The sequence below is a fragment of the Perissodus microlepis genome, chromosome 7 (assembly GCF_051167445.1).
Source record: "Perissodus microlepis isolate ML-2025 ecotype Zambia chromosome 7, ASM5116744v1, whole genome shotgun sequence".
Lineage (NCBI taxonomy): Eukaryota > Metazoa > Chordata > Actinopteri > Cichliformes > Cichlidae > Perissodus > Perissodus microlepis.
Genome location: NC_140467.1, coordinates 32125871 through 32143205, shown reverse-complemented (window position 1 = coordinate 32143205; position 17335 = coordinate 32125871). Strand labels below are relative to the sequence as shown.

General features: G+C 39.9%; 1 protein-coding gene across 1 annotated transcript in view; it reads left to right on the top strand.

Moving 5' to 3' along the window:
- LOC146383440 (ephrin-A5-like) overlaps positions 1 to 16149 on the top strand; it is an 85962-nt gene extending 69813 nt beyond the window's left edge. Inside the window, exons 3-5 of the mRNA XM_084934685.1 lie at positions 8720 to 8785; positions 8922 to 9002; positions 11020 to 16149. Coding sequence (XP_084790811.1) covers positions 8720 to 8785; positions 8922 to 9002; positions 11020 to 11144 — 272 coding nt within the window. The 3' untranslated portion in view covers positions 11145 to 16149. The remainder of the gene's footprint in view (positions 1 to 8719; positions 8786 to 8921; positions 9003 to 11019) is intronic.
- Positions 16150 to 17335: the final 1186 nt, after the last annotated feature.

Here is a 17335-nt window from a genome sequence, read left to right as displayed (position 1 = left end):
TAGGGAGATTGCGTTGTATTGATAGTGCTACCAAAGAATTGTTGATGTTGTTGCAGTTCCTCAGATGTGGATAAGAAAAGTTTATAGATTGCTTAATTCTGCTTCATTTGTTGAGTTGGCACTGAACTGACAGAAGCCAAGGTTTTCTGCAGATTGATGATGATTGATCATCGAAAGAGAGAGAAGAAAGGCAGAGAGACAGTCCATATGCCCGAAACTGCACAAAGCCATATGGACTTTATCTTGCTGACTCAGATTCATGACTCATCAATCAGATACTTGTTTCTTTTCTTTTTCCTCTGAGAACACAGGGTCTGACCACAGGATTAAATGACAAATGACAGACACCTCCAGGAGAATACCAATGCCCTACAGGCAGAACATCTCATGTGTCTGTAGTCAGGGAAAATGCTGGTTGCAGAGGTACTTCTGCAACATGGAAACATGTAAATCTCAGATCGTGTATAATGAATTGCAGCTGTATGTTTATTTTGTGTCCATCTCTTTAAATATTTCATTATTTGAAATCTGGTGGGTGGATGGATGGACTGTCAAGTTTAGTGATGATGAATGGCAAGTCTCAGATGATGTGGAAAGAATCAATGTCAGGAGATATTTGCGTGTGAATACACAGAAGCGTTAGGCAAGCAACAAGATTTTTGGTACTGGAAGTTCTCTGGTTGTGTTTAATAGTCCACCTTTATTTCCATCACATTTGAGCAGGCTTTGGCTCGGCGATGCATAGAGCTAAGGAAAAAAATACAGGCCATCACTTGACAATGATTTAGCTTTTCATCATTTTAATTTATATGTATTCATATATATTAACCAGTGAGACTGAAAGGGAAGCTTTGGCCTGGAAGACCCTTGGCTGTGCTGGAAGCTTCAAAATACCATTGCCTCCAAAGTGAGCTTTTAACTCTTTCCTGCATAAAGACAAAATTTAACAATGCTCTCTGTACCCTTAATGACGAGTTTTGACACCTCAGTAAAAGCTTGGTCTGATGGCCATTAGAATAGGTTACAGGTTTTCCAAGGGTAGCTGCATAGGAAGAGCTCACCTTCACTAAGACCCGATGTAAGCCCAGTCATTTTCTTCTATAATCAGGCCCAAAATATGACAGAAACCACTCAGTTCCGAAAAGAGCTTCAAAGGTTACTCCTAGTAGGTTTTAAAGGGTGTAAAAGTTCAAGTAAAACCAGACAGAGTTATCGGCAGGCCAATAGATCTGTAAATAGCTCATATTGGTTGATACTATCAATATCAGCATATTTATAAGTGCTAGTAAATGAAAATGTAAAAAGTAAAACAGAGGCGGGAGAAACACCCTCCAGCCACGTTATAAATGTTGACATCACATAGTTTGTCCACCAGAGGGCACCTTGCAACATCCCTTTTTGCTCGAATTTGCACAATCGGTTGTTGCGTTTGTGATGTGGAACATGTTACAGAATTGGGCAAATCCAAGTAAGATACAATACATTATACAATTTTTAAAATATATTTGTTTTATCACAGATACACAAAACATAAACAGACTTCCCTACCATAAACATTAATAACACTGTGTAGTTATTTAAATCTGCAAATATCAGTATCGGTTGTAAGAATTCTGTATTGGTTAGACCATACAGAAGCACCAACCTGTTTCTACCTGCTGTAAACATCCACCAGCATTTTTGTAGAGCATTTTTTAACCACCTAGAATATGTTTTTCTAATAATCATTCTCTTTTTTTGAAGCAGTTGTGGCTCAGGTGGTAGAGCGGGTCACCTATAGGTTGAAAGGTCGGTGGATTAATCCCTGACACTTCCAGTCTATGTTTTGCAGGATCCTTGGGCGAGATACTGAACCTTGAGTGCATCAACCGGAGTGTGCGTGTGAATGTTAGACAGGGCACCTTAGCATAAAGGAAGCACTGGATGAATGTGTGCAAGTGGGTAAATATGAATTGTTGCTCTTATTTTGGTCTCCACCAAGCATGGTTACTTACCTCTCCCTTTAACATCTAAATGCTTAGAGACCAGTAATATTTCCCGTTGAGTGCTGGGGAAGTAGGGTGCAGTCTGTTTAATAAAGTGTTTTTCTCTGTAACTAAATGTTTGTGCAACTATTGATGGACAAAAGTATTTTTGTGTTTGTATTTACCACAAAAAAAAGAAAAATATTAGCGGAAAGGAGATAAAATGCTACTGATAATGTAATCCTTGTTTTTTTTTTGTATCCACATAATTCACATAACACAGTTATCTAACTCACTTAATATATATAAGTGTAGATTACTATGATTTTTTTTAAGTTTCTATACAGTGTAATGGTTAACATTAGCTTGACTTTAACCAGCACACCAACAAAACTTTAAGCACGGTAGACAAATATCTTTTTTTTGGTATGTCTACAGACATGTACATTTGACGTTTTTTAAGCGATCGTTTGTGTTTATTAGGTTTCAAATGAGCTGTGAAATCCTGAAATTTATACCGATGACAAAAAAAATATTTCTGTTTATACAAGAAACCCATATTTTTCCAGATGGATCCGGGTTTTCTTCTCCAGATTCCGAAATCCTGGCTGTGTTACATTAAACACTGTTTTATCAGCTGCTGATGTCAGTGTCATATTGCATGTTGACATTATCCTGCACCGGCAAAGCCTAACAATAGTTGATAGTTAATACCGGTGTTATAAATGTGGTTTGAGAAGCTGTTGTGTGGGCATGTAAATGACATATTGAGAGGAGTGTTCATGCCTGCTCGTCTCAGTGAAGACAGATACTCCTTTGTCCTCCTCTGCAGTGATTGTCACTCGCCTTAGGCTTGGCAAAGGGGGGGGTGGGTGCATGTCAAATGGATGACACCTGCAGCTGCATGTGGACCAACCCTTCAGGCAGACAGACAGACAGACTCTTAGGGGAAAGCCAACCTGGTGTGAGATCAGTACTACGGCTAGTCCTAGAAGGTCAAAGGTCACCAGTATGATGACGAGGTTTTTGCTGCAAGTTTCTCCTGGCCTCAGAGGGCGGCATGTTTTTCTAATAGAGCCACAGTGGAGCAAGGGAAGCCTGATCCTAATCTCAGGGGATAGAAATCCAATTTTCAGAGGAGACAGTTGAGAGTCTGGCCCTCCCCGCGTGAGAGAGATGACTGTCTCCCTGTAAAGCCCTCCTGCTTCAAACGCCCGAGTCCCGCTCCGTACAGCCAGCGCAGATCTACATTGATAATGACGTGAACCTCGGCAGCACAGGACCCCAACAGTTCTCCTTTAACTCCTCGCTGCTAATGCAAAAACAAAAGGCTTTGTTCCCCAAGATAAACCACAAGAAAAACATCTCTTCCCAGAGTATTTATTTCAGGATTTGTTTAATTCACCTCAGAGTCACACTGAAGCCCAGCCTTACACGGCATCCCAGTCTGTTTAGAGATATGGAATATGTGCTGCAGGTTTGGACTATGCGATTGCATTGATTCAGTCCACACAGTACATGACTGAATGTGCAAAGCGTGTCTAAGCGCGTGACGGGGAGGTTTACCGTTGTCTCGTCGTCAGATGACCTGACTATAGCTGGGGTCTAGAGTTGCAGGCAGAGCTGGAGTTACAGTCATGGGGAAGCACGGCTGTGTTGCTTGAGGAAAGAAAACCCAGACTGTGACCTCAGTGGTAGACACAAGAGAAAGGAGCAGAGACGGTCGGGTAATTGCATGTGTGTGGTGGAATCTGTGAAGCGATGGTGGCAAGGCAGGAGAGGAGGAGGGTGAGAGAATGCGATGAGAGAGTAACATTGTGACCTAATGCCAGGGAGTAAGAAATACAAGAAAAGAAAAGATTCTTCCACAGTTTTGCAACTGTACATTAGAAAAAAAGAGATCAAAGGAATAACAAGTTATCTAAAGGACACAAAAAAACAATGCATAACAGGATCTACTGATATATGACACCACAGAGTGCATTTTGAGGCGTACACCATGGTCACCTGCCAAAGGTAAATAAGAGCAGCTTTGTTTTATCCCTCCGGAGGCTATTCTTTTTTTTCCCTTCCACTTCCTTTTTGTGTATGTCCACTGCTGATTGTCTGACTGATCTGGCTGGTGCTCACATGGAAAGTAGGAAACTTTCACTTTCAACTGAATAGTTTTAATAGCAAAGAGTAGCAATGAGGTTTACAAATTTTAAATTGATGAGAAATTATTTCCAAGCCTGTCTCAACCCAGGGTGTCAGTTACTGTAGTTCTATCACATACCTCTGCTGTCACAGAGGGTTTTCTTTGGCTGTGCATTAAGGCACAGCCTGCAGCAATACTGGATGCTGAGAGATAACAGTCCTCCTCTAAAAGCTACAAAGTCCACAAGGTTGAAGGATGACAGTGTGTCAGTAAGGAAACCACTTGTAAACTTTGTGTTTTGCATTTTTCACCTTTTTTGCTTTTGTTCATGGGTAGGTTTAGGTACTAAATCCCATTTTTTAGGTTCAGTGAGTGTCTGTGTAGGCTTGTCTGAAGCAGGAATTATACTTTCCGCGTCTGCGAGTCTGTTAGGTTCTGCTCGGGTTCCAGTGATGTAAATTTTGTCATCTGACAGTACCCATGCCTGCCTGTTTTTTCATCCACACAACCACACAATCGGAGGTAAAGGAGATATAACAGGAATGATTACTCGGGTCTTCAGCTGTCCATGTCCATGTCCATGAAGTATAATCTGGGCTAAGGCATCACTAACAGACCAGTTCTGTTGTTTAGCTTGAGTTTCATGAACATTGTGTAGTCCACACTTGGTTGGTTAGATATTGCTGTAGATTGCTTCCTGCTGCTTGCTCAAATTGGTCTCAAAGAGGTACCGAAAATCCTCTTGGGATTTGCTTCGGTTAATATCAGATTGCGACGGTTGCCTGTGGTTTGCATAGAAGACGCCAACTCGTCTGCAAAAACTCGCAAACCAACAAACCAACTATTCAGTAAGTGGTACAAACTGTAAAAAATGTGATACAAACCAGAAACGGAGACTGTTTGGCTTCGCAGTAAAAGGCACGCCTCTTAAAATGTGTTTAAGAGAAGGCACAGTTTTTACTTTGCCACACACTGTTTGCAACTGATTACATAGCGACAAGTGGGAGCTTCCTGTAAGCTTGCCAATATTTTCCACTAGTGACTGGAGGTTGAGAGTGGGTCACTGAGCAGTCTCTAGGTCTGTGTTACTAAGGCCCAACTATTGCCTAAGCCTGTTGCATCACAATCACCAGAGAACACCTTATACTTACCTTTGACATCTTTTAAAAAAGGGGCATGGGTGGGAGGATGGGCTGAAATTTACAGGTTTTTGATGAAAGTTATAAAAACTGCTTGTTTTGTCACAGGATGACGGCAATGTCTGCAGATCAAGTGAGTTTAAATTGTGTTTCAGTACTTTAATAAGTCATTGGCAGTACAGTATACGTATAACTTTTAGGTTTTCATTTCAACTTTTTTCAAATGTTTTGTAAAAAAAAAGAAGTAATAATTTAATGGAAAAATAATCAAGAAGTTATTTTAAAGGCTAAAATGATTCTTATCTTAGTTGCAGCTCGAATCCGATAAGATTAAAAGAATGTCTCGGATGGAAAGTTGGGACAATTGTTTTTGTCTGTGTCCTTCCAGATGTTCCGTGCAAGTATGCAGAAATAAACTTTTTATAGCCATTGAGCAAAGTTAGAGCGAGATAACAAAAGCCAAGGAAAGCTAGACATAAGGAGCATGAGCGACATAAAGAGTCAGTCTGGCCAGTCGAGTTCAGTTCACTCAAGTTCTGTTCCAGCCACCGTTGGGCTGTGAGGTAAGTTACTCGATACCCGCGGACACAGACAGAAGCAGCGTGATTGACAACGTTTCTGTCATTCATTTCCTCCCTCTGCTGCTTCACTTCCAATATTTCTCTCATGGTAAAGTTTAAAGATGATTTTTATCTCCTCTCACAGCCGCGCAGCATCTGATAAAATGCCTTTTTGAAATATGACGCCCCGAGTCATCTGCAACTGGAAATACCGACATGGTTTACGTTTATCAGGAATTTACCGCTGGGCTAGAATCTATCACATGGAGGGTCTGCGTGACGGGGTAGCCAAGTGTCCGTGGACAAATTGTGGAGACCTCTTTGCACAGATGTACATACAGAAACCACAACATACATACATGCGCACATGCATGCTTATCAAGACATTTAGGATGTGTGTGTGTTTGTACGGTCAGATCAAGAGCAGTTTGAGACACTTGACAGGCAGCAGGAAATGGCAGAGGTCGCTGTATCAAGACACGTGAGGCAAAGCTAAAGAAAGAGAGGAAAAAATATTGTGGGACTAAGATAAGAAGGCAAGAAAAAGAAGAGCAAAATATATTATTGAGAAAAGTGCAAACCATTCGTCACAGCTGGAGACACCCTCAGCGCTCTATTAGCTGCTCGGACCATGGCACTACTTGAAAACTAATTAGTTTTGTTAGCTCGGGAAAACAATCACAGCAAACATGCCCAACCCCAGAAACACACGCAGGCACGCACACAAATTCTAATCTTTGCCTTTCACAATCAGGAACCAGAGGAAATGAGATTTCGAAGGTGAGCATAACAGTGTGCCACACATCTGCAGAAATGACTGCCCCTGGCCAAATTAGACTTGGAAATACGAGGGTGACATTGACATAAAATATAGAGCAGAAATGCTTTTACATCAGGATGAGAGGGAAGTTCAGACACCGAGATAAAGCTCTTCAGACCGAATTTAAAGGGAGATAAGAGTGGAATACCTCTGATGGAGAAACAATCGACCTTGTCAGATTGTTCGTTTCTACTGCTCCGCTGATGTTTATGAATGAAGGTAGATTTAGAGAGCTAAGAGGCCGCAAAGTGTATGCGAATAGATAACGTCGAGTGGATTTGGACCAGAAAAGCAATCTTGTAATGTAGCTATGCAATTTTTTTTTTTTTTACCTTTCTGCTGTGTAGAGAGCTCTCTGTGCCTCCACTGGTCATGGCTGTGGAGCATGTCATAGAAATGGTCTGGCTTTTTTAGGTAATACAACAGGAATACTGCAAACACCACGGTTACCTGTTAATAATTTTCCCTACAATAGGGTTCATTATCAGATAATTAGGCAGTTTGATCAACTTCATCTGGGACTTGGGTGATTCGGAATTATTGAAGAATGCAAATGCAGAAGGTCCGACTACAAATAAAGTATCTCGCTGATATGACTAGGCTGAAAATATCAAAGCTTCAAAACTGGTAAAACGTCCTTTTTTAAAGCCAAACTCCTTGAATATTAAACACAAACAGCAATACAAGAAGTAACCAGTTTTTTTAAAAGGGTGATCACAGTTATGACCAGACATTCGATGTCAGCTAAATACAGTTCGATACTAAGAGCAAAGTAAACAGTTTCCATCACATCACACATCCATCTTTACCCATCTCATTGGTTTAAAGAACTCCAGTCCCTATAATTTTGCAATAGGATGGTTAGATTTGGTTCCACAGATTCAGGTAACAACGAACTCTTTTCCCGCAGTGCAGTTGCTTTGTTGGTGCAGAACCTTTTTAGCTTTGAGAACCCATTATTGTGCAGCATTACAAGCTTAAGTTGTATGTCTTTGTGTGCTGCATCTGCCAATCCTGGTAGTCCTTTCCATTGCCACTAATGTCAGTAGGTATAAATTTGGACCCAGCAGTTTTTGCGTTGCAATGCTGGTGCTGGATTTGCAAGTGCCACAGTCTTTTATCTATGGTGGACGTTTTTTGAGCCATTTCTAAATTGGGCAATGATACTTTGGTGGAAGAGGGATGCAAGAGGTATGATTGCTTCTAAAAGCTCCCATTTACCATCGTTAGATCCCTTTTAGAATCATTATTAAAAATATGCATGTCATGCTTGGCCAGTTTCCACAAAGGCTTTAGCTAAAGACACCACCAAAACATTTTAAAGCATGCTATAGTCAAGCTGGAATTGTCTACTGTTAAATGCAATTACTTAATTTGGATGTGTGGCCTGATATAGGTGTCTGTCTGTGTAGCACATTGGTTGTACAGAAACAATAATTATGGAGATTGTAACCATTATAGAGGCTAGGGAGACGACAGTGACGAAACTGCACATAGGTCATGTGCAGATTGGTTGCTAAACAGAAAGGGGAATGCACAAAGATAAACCATCAAAGACGTGGATGAGAAGCACAAACAATGGCTGGAGATTTTTTATTTTTAATGCTTGGTTTCACAGCACTACAAAGCTCTTTGTGTTTTGACTTTTATCTGCTATGCAGCAGGTGGCGAGTTAAAGACTCAACAACAGCGCAAACGTGAACAAGTATAGCCCACATTGCCAGTTCTTTCAAATAGTTTTGACTCTGCCCCCAACTTCCAGACACATGTCTGCAAACTGCAAAGCTCTCTTTAGCACCGGCACATCTGAGTGGCTGGTGTTTGGGTTGCGTGTTAGAATGAAGCCTTATAGGGTGCAGCGCTGATACTCGTGCTCTCCAAAGCTGTTTTATTACAAAGTATAAAGGTATCTTTTGTCAAATTAAGAAGTTTAAGTGTGGTAATAATAGTGATATTTTAACTGACATTTTAATTCAGAATGACATTTCCCCTGATCACGCAGCAGTAGATTAGATCAAGGAAGGTATTTCGATATCTGGAACTGAAGCTGGCATGTTTGAAGTGCCTTTGTTTCTTAACTCCGTGTGATGTGTCCACAGCCTCCATCTCTGACGACAGAGGAAGAAGGAGCTGCCTTCGACTCAAAGTCTTCGTCAGGCCTCAGAGTGAGTCCCAGATTGTTGTGTCTGCTCTGCCTGGTTTTCCATTCTTTATGTGTGCCAGCGTGTGATCGGACTGCGTGCGTGTGACGTTCAACTCGTCTAATCTTCACATCTCCTCTCTCCTCTTTGTTTCTCTTAGACAATTGTGTGAAAAACTCTGGGACCGTGGAAGAAGGAGTCAATTTTGATGATAATAGTCACAACTCCCTAGAACCTGGAGGTTGGTGGGAATATACTGTACAGTTCATGATGTTTGTCAGTGTGTGATGGTGACAGAATCATGTGGGATAGATAAAGATTATTCTGAACACGTGGTGATGGACAGATTAACCATCGAGTCAGAGGTTTGGATGACGTTAGTCAATAAAATGATCGACAAAAATATAGTTGATAGACTGGCATTCAGGTAATCGTGATATACCGAGATTTGGATTTGCATCACTATTTCCCAGTGTGTCACTTAAATACAAAGCTGGAGGATGAAGTAGGTTAGCTATGATTAGCAGAAAAAAAATGGCGGCTCCTTTTAATTCAGTTAAATGTAAGTGTCGTGTCTTGACTAGGTGTCGTGACTTCCTGGAGTCTTTGGTAGCTGCAGTATCAGGTGATATAGATATGAAAGAAAAAAACTTGGACATAGGGCAAATGGACAGATTTTTTAGATGGAGCTTTGAATAGAGTTAAGGTATTAGGTGCAAGGCGTAACTCTAAAATTGCACCCATAACAAGGAACTAGCAAAATCTGATGTTTTTAGCCATCTTCTATGACAGGACATTGTTTTAGCACCCAGCATTTCCAATAAGGCAATAAAAAGCTTAGTTAGCTGTGTGTTAGCAGGCTAGTTAGTTAAGGCATTTGTAAATATTACAACATTACTCACTGCATACAGGTTAAATATTGTCAAAATTTGCTTTAAGCTTAATTTAATCTTTTAGTGCCGCTTGTCTTATGCCTGGGATCCACTTTTGTCACATGCAAGGCTCGTTGTTTTGTTCATCAGTTTAGAAAAGCTCAGTTCTTTGTTCTTCAACGTGTTTCTAGTGCATCCCACCAAACTGCAGCTTTTAGGCATTTATCAGTTGACTTTTGATAGCAGTTAGACGTGACAAGGAGGCCTCTGAACTAAAAAAAAAAGGCAGTCGAAAGCCATGACTTTTTCCTTCTCTGTTGCTGGTGGGACTTTATTGGGCTCCATCTCTATATAAAACATTTGTAAAGCTCTTTCTGAATCATTTGTTGCCTTTTAAGATATTTCTGTCACAAAAGGGAAAACCGTGGTTGGAGACCATGGCCAAAATTATTGCCACCATTAGCAATGAACTCGCAATCTCATTGACTTTAAAAGACAGACTCAATCTGCTACCAATTTGTGAATTGAATTGGGTCAAGTTACAGGCAATCTGTAGGAGATTAAAATTAGCAGTAGTCGCAATTTGTTGTCTGCAAACACAGCAATTTGTATTAACCAGAAAACTATATTCAGTCCAACCAGAACCTCATAGATATAAAACAGAAATTCAGAAAATTCTTCATAAATAGAAATGTAACATCTGCAGGACGGCAATTTAACCACACACGGCTGGTCTGCTAACGATTCATTAGTGGGTCAAATACACCTTCCAACCAGTCGCTGCAGGCCCCCCTCCCTGAGCCCGGTTCTACTGGAGGGCTCTTCCTGTTAAAAGGGAGTTTTTCCTTCCCACTGTCACCAAGCACTTGCTTAAAGGGGCTTGTTTGATTGTTGATGTTTTATGTGCTATTGTAGGGTCTCTGCCTTACAATATAAAGTGCTTTGAGGTGGCTGGGCCATATATAAATAAAACTGTATTAACCTCCTAGGACCTGGCGTCCACATATGTGGACATCCCATTTTGGGTTATTTAGACCAAAATACTCAATTTTGCTCTACAAGGGCCTGATATCCACTTACGAGGACATTATACTGCTACTGTTCTATCGAAATTTTAAATGAATATCGTCATATGTGGCTCTCATTTTTCTTAGAAACAAAAATCAGGTAAAAAAAAAATCTGGTAATTCTTTGTTTTTACATTCATTGGTTCCCAATATGCCCAAATATCAAAGAGAAATGAAAAATGCATGCCGTGGAAGAGTGCAGGTCTTAGGAGGTTAAAATACACAATCAAAATTTTGCATGAGGGAGCCTTCTACTCAAAATCATCACACAATTTCAGCTTTCCCTGTTAACTGTGCATTTTCATCTGTTTGCTCTTAGATGGCGTCAGTCACGAGTCACCAGAGCCAGCAAGAAGGGATGTGAACTCCGCTGGACGGTGCCAGACTTCAGTTCTCCTGCTCAGCTCCACCCTCATCCTCCTGGCTGTCATCTTGTCTTTATAGCGGCGAGATGTAGAAATCAGGGATGGACTGTCCTAACTGGAGCACAGGCCGCTCTACCCTGCAACCTCTCCCCTCAAGGAGCACTTTTAAAAGAAAAAATGAAATAAATAAAAAAAATTAAAACAAATCACTGACAATCTCTCGTTACAAAGAGAGAGGAAGGGACTTCGGTGCTGAAGCCTTTGATGTTTTTTGACTTTGTAAAATGCCAACTAGTTTGATTTTTGACTTTCTGGCGAGTGCCGATGGTCGTGGCGCCCCAAGGTGAAAGCGTCTTTTACCTGTTCGCCTCGCTACCATTTAAAGTATGCAGATATTACACCTTTTTTTTTTTTTGCATTTAAAACAAGCACAGAAACATGCTTTTAAACATATAAACACACAGGACACAATGTCTACACAATCAGTACACTTTTTAACGCGAATGGCAAAGAAGCACAGCAGGACCCCTCTGAAGTTTACAGATGAACTCTGTTTTTTGTTTTGTTTTTTACATTACATAACCTCCAACATGTAACATGATTAAATCTCACTTCAACGTGGAAGAAGATCCTGGAGCGGCACATCGGCAAAAAGGAAAACAAAGAAAGATGCTATTTGTTGGAGACTGTTGGTACAGGCGTGGAGGTACGGGGCAGGCCTTTGATGGATTAACCTCTCTCTCAGGTTAAAAAGGATGCATTGTCTCAGACTGTGGAGGACCCTTTATGAGAGATTTAAAAAAAAAAAAAGAAAAAGTTAAAGAAGCACTCATCTTTTAGTGTTTGGATAGGAGGCAATTTTAATGGTTGATTAATGTATGTGTTTGTTTTATTTTTTAATAATTCACATAACTCAATTGTAGCAGCCAACACGGGTGTACAGTAAAATATTTGAATGGCGCGTAGACAACGATACGGTCTTTTGCCTGGCGAAATGTATTTTCCTATTTATTGTGAAGTCCTTGTGCTTTTTTCTGTTCTGGTTTAGTCTGTAAGTACAGTAGAAAGGCAATAAAAAACAAACACCCTTACCCATTAAGTTAGTTTATATTACCGACAGTTTATTTGATACCATTAAACAAAAAAAAAAAAAAACAACAACACAGTTTTACGTATCTGTTTGGACTGCTCGCTGATGATGGTTTTTAATTGTTTTTAACAAAGTCCGGGAAGAAGAGGAAAAAAAAAAGTCTGATGTGCTATCAGGGTGTAGAAATCGTAGAATATTTGTGTTTGAAATGTCATTAAATGAATGTCACAAATGTAGTTTTACTGTTACACTATTGTTTTTGTGAATCACTGTCATAACACAAACTATTGTAAATAGAAGGCAAAGTTCCTACAAAGTTCAGGGATGTGTCCATGCCTAACATGAGGTCCGTTTTTTCTTTGTTTCTAAATCAGGGAGAATTCTCTTCCCTAAAATAAAGTAGAAATTTTATGTGGCGAAAAAAGTTTCAGTGAGATGGTGGGCGAATTACAAAGCAGGTGGAAGAAGTGTGCGTAGGATGGTCGGGACTGTGATTCATTTACCCTCTTTGATGTCGTGTAAAGTGGCGTCTGTACAGAAAATACACCGGGGGCACCCTCGTACCAGTTATTTCTGGAATGAAAAAATCGACCACCAGGGGAGATGGAATAAACACGAGGTGGTGTCCTGTTCTCTTGGGGCAAACTGAAACTGACCTGAGAGAAGGGGGGGAAAGAGACGAAGAGGGTGAGATGTGAAGCACTGTAGTGCCCCTGCTGAGATCAATAATGCTCTTCTATTTTCTCCTCATGTGGCAGGAACATGTGGTAAACGGATCCTACCGTCACATTCACTCAGCGCCAAATAACACAGCCTTGCTAATGTCACTGCTAAAGAACAACACCTGTACTGCCTGCTTGCTGGAAGCACGGGAGTGTTAGGGCCACTTTGGGTTAAAATAAACCAAGTTAGGGAAAGAAACTGAAGTTTTGGTAAGAAAAGATAGTAATTACATATTTTTTAGGTTCAAAGATGCATATAAAAGAGATGCAAATATTTTATTTGATTGGCTCCTGTGCTAAATATACATGTAGATCAGGGGTGGGCCCCTGGCCCATTCTGGCCCGTGGCAAAGGAAACTAAATGGAAGGCCTGCATAGGTTAAGTGTATTTTTATATCAATAATTTCTATTGATAAAGACCCCCCACATACACACACACACTCACACTATAACATACAATAATAGACAAAATATAAATGACAGAAAAGTTCCTGTTTTCCACAAACTACTTTAAAATTTTCATTTTTTGTCCAGTCCACAGTAAAAGAAAAAAAAAGACATTTTCTATTAACAAAAACTTTTTCAATAATTTTACACATATAATGTAGTTTCACTGGTTCCCCCCACTTGAGTTGCCCTGGCTTAGAGATAGACTGTCGAGATTTATCTTGAATATAATGGAACTCAACTATGTTATCCTTGTTATCCTCAAAAGGCGCCAAAAATATACATTTAAAAAACTTGGCAAAAATTCTTTGCAAACCTTCTTTTGAGCAGGAACTATTTTTTCAAATTACAACAGCCAGTTAAAGAAGGCATGCAGTTAGCTAACATCAGATTCATCTGAGGCAGGCATGCCATGTCACGAGCACGTAATAAGACGTCACTTGCTTGCTAGGTGGTGTTCGTAGAAAGAAAATACTTCTTGCATAAAGTTTTTATTAAATAACCAGAAAGAGATACCTCTGGAGGTTTTCAAACATATACTTTTGGGACTTTTGTTTTAGTTCTGTTATAAATATGTGTATCACTAATATGTTGAAAAAGTTGGGCGACTGGGGTAATGATTTCAGTCTACAAGGATAAGTAGTGTAAGTACTTAAATCTGGCCCTAACACTCCATCATAGTGCAGGACACCTGTGGCATAGAAGAAAAACAACAGTGTGTAACTTGTTGCATAGTTTATAAGTTGCTCCCTTAAATACCGAAGACAAGACCAAAAAAAATTAATAGCTTTGAGTTTTCAAATTGATCCTCTGTGCCTGGCAGATACAAGGACCACTCTTTCAGAATGGCTGGTAAACTCAAGCTGATGTTTAAAACTGGTGGAGTGTCCCTTTAAATTATAACTTATTTAATTTATAATTACTTCCTCAAATTTTCAATATAGTGCATTGGGGTTTTTTTTTCATTTAATTCTGTGAAATTATCACCTCTCCTCAGGGACACAACGGGAAGAAGATGGGGGATTTTTCTGAAAAAGCATAAATTTGTTACTTTACATAACATTTGCACTAAATAATCTCAAATTAGGCTATTTGCCCCCTTTACCATCGGCATGCTTCACTTTCTAAACAAAAACTTTATTTAATGGGGACCTATTGTGCTCAATTTTAACTTTCTTGTGATTGGCTCCCGCTTACAACCAAGTTTGAAACCTGGGGCTTCTGTGCTAAGACGACCATATTAGGGTTATCCACCCTCTATGATATCATACAGAACCAAAAGAGGAAAAACTCGTCTGAAACAGTGTTTAGAGCAATCTGAAGCCTGAGCTTTGGCCTCATGTGGATTACTTGTACATACTTATGTCATTATTTGAATCTTTAGCCATGCTTAACGTGAGCACCCAACATTGTAATAGTTTATATGCATGACAGAAATGAAGAAAAAGCATATTAGGTCTTATTAAAAACTAAGCTAAGAACTTGAGACAGACAAGAATAGAGTATAAAAGCATTATTTTCAGGAGAATCAGGAAATTAATAGTTTGAGGTGAAAGGTTATTAATATAGCGGCACAACAAGTACGCTGCGCATCTGAATTAGTTAACAGATTTCTTTTCTGTCATTTTCTTCAAGAGCTTAGTAAGATTTAAATAACATTTTCCTCCTTGGTCACAGCTTGGCCACTCGCCTCTCCATGAACATCAGTCCTGTTTTTTAAGCCTGGCCAACATTAAAAGTCCACTATCATTGAAATTATCGCCTCCTGCCACACCATGTTGAGAAACCCCCCCGAAACAATCTGTTTGTTTTGTGGATACTGTGTATCCAACAGTTAGCGTGTTATAACACACAGTGTTAGATACTCCTTTTTTCTCGTCCCACACCTCTTTTAAAGGGCGATTTACCTGACATATTAACGTTCTTTGGGAAGAAAAATGTTTGATACAAAAAAATGCAAACTTTCATTTTATATGTCTTTTATATGAAGCAAGAAAAACAAACAAGTATCATCATTGCACCCACTATCTGTAAAATATGTTTGTGCAAATGTGGCACATATCGAACATGCAGTACGGTTACAATCATGACTCAAATGGCCTGACAAGAGTACAAATGGATGTCCAAGAGCTCGAAAAATTTGTGTTTCCTTTTGTTTTCTTAAACCACTCTTGATTTTTTTTTTTTTTTTAAATTGTTGCATCCAAAGTGTCTTTAAAGGTCCAGGATGTTCTTTATTTCCGTTTGCTTATCTACACCTCCAGCTGTTTCTGACATGTAACAACAATAATCAGTGTAAAAGCTCAATGTGTTAGTGGCAGAAGAAGACAGTCCCACTCAAATGCTGATGTTTCGTGTGTTTTTGAGCAAACTGTGCTGCGAGGAGGGCGGGTAACATGCTCTAACCTGATTTTGTTATAATGTAGCTTCAAGCTAACACCACTGTTTCTGTTTGCAGCATCTGTTTCCCATCCTCTGTATCTGAAATACAGATGTGTGCTTTTTTTCTTCTGTTGGTCCATCTAGCAGTGGGAAGCTTTTTGTTAGCCACAACTGTGTTTTCCCCTCCCCCAAGTAGACGTGGATGTGCCACCAAACTGCACATTTCTTTAAAACATTGTAGTAACTGTACCTTGTGCCTATACAAGTCCCATCCTCTCCTGTACTCATCTAAACTATTCTAATGTCTGTTTCCTGCTCAGTCCTTCACTAGATTTTTCTACAAAACTACAAAAAAAGGCAATTTCTTTGTAAATACACGTGTTGGAGCAGCTATGACTAACTAAAACAAAAAAGATTTAATAAATATTTCTTTGTCGTTGTAATTATCGTGTCTGATTTGTTTTATTAATCGTTATGGAAATGAGTGACAGCTTGTGAAACAGAAAGAACATCAAAAAGGCGTGAAAGCTTCGTCGCGGCAGCGCGAGCAAGCACTGGATGTTTGTCTTGGTTGTCGCTCGGTGCATAATCACACAGGCCGAGTCCGGGGGAAGTGGATGAACAGCTGTTTCTCCATAATCTGGAGGTAATTCAGTCTGAAAAAGCACAAAACAGAAACAGCTTCAATTAATCTTGCAGGGAATGTGCAGCGCTTTGGGGAGCTCTGCCAAGAAAACTCCGTCTCACACGCTCTTTTGCTCCTCGCTCCGCTCTGCCTCTCCTGTTGTCTGACTTAATTTCTCAATTTCTGTCCTTCTTACCCTCTTTTTGTACCTGTGGTGAGTTTGCAACCTTTAACTGGCTCATTTCATATAATCTAGATCAAGGTTTTTTCCAAATTTAAATAACCTGGAGAGACAATGTAGGCAAGGTGTCTGAAATAAATCTTAACATTTATTTCATGGGAAATGCGTAAATATACCTAAAGGACAGAGTATCTTGATTACCAACATAGATTGCATATAAAAGATGGCTGTGGCTTCTGTGATGTCAGCCACTTGTTCGTAAATCCTGTTATGAAGTGTTTTCACCTTCACTTGGTGTTTTGAAACCAGATGTGAAGAGCGAGGGGCGGCTCGGACTGTGATTGGGTTGTTAGCCCAAGAGCATACCCTGGACAATCCTTCAAACTCTAATAATGACCAGAATTTATAAAACATCGTGTTTTATTCAGTATGGCCTGAAGCTAGAGATTTAACCAATAAACTCATCATGAAAGCATTTGTTGAAGTCACCCTAGACGGAGTATTTCCTAGACTTGGGTAAAAGTTAGGCCTAGGGTTGAGGTTGTCACCAATGATGACTCAGATCTTAATTATTAGTTATTATTAGTCTCTGTCTTCCTCCCCTCACCCCCAACTGGTTGCGGCCGCCCCTCCCTGAACCTGGTTCTGCCAGAGGTTTCTTCCTGTTAAAAGGGAGTTTTTCCTTCCTACTGTTGTCAAGTGCTTGCTCAAAGGGGGTTGGTTTGATTGTTGGGGTTTCATTATTGTAGGGTTTTACCTTTACAATATAAAGCACCTTGAGGCAACTGCTGTTGTGATTCGGTGCTATATAAATATAATTGAA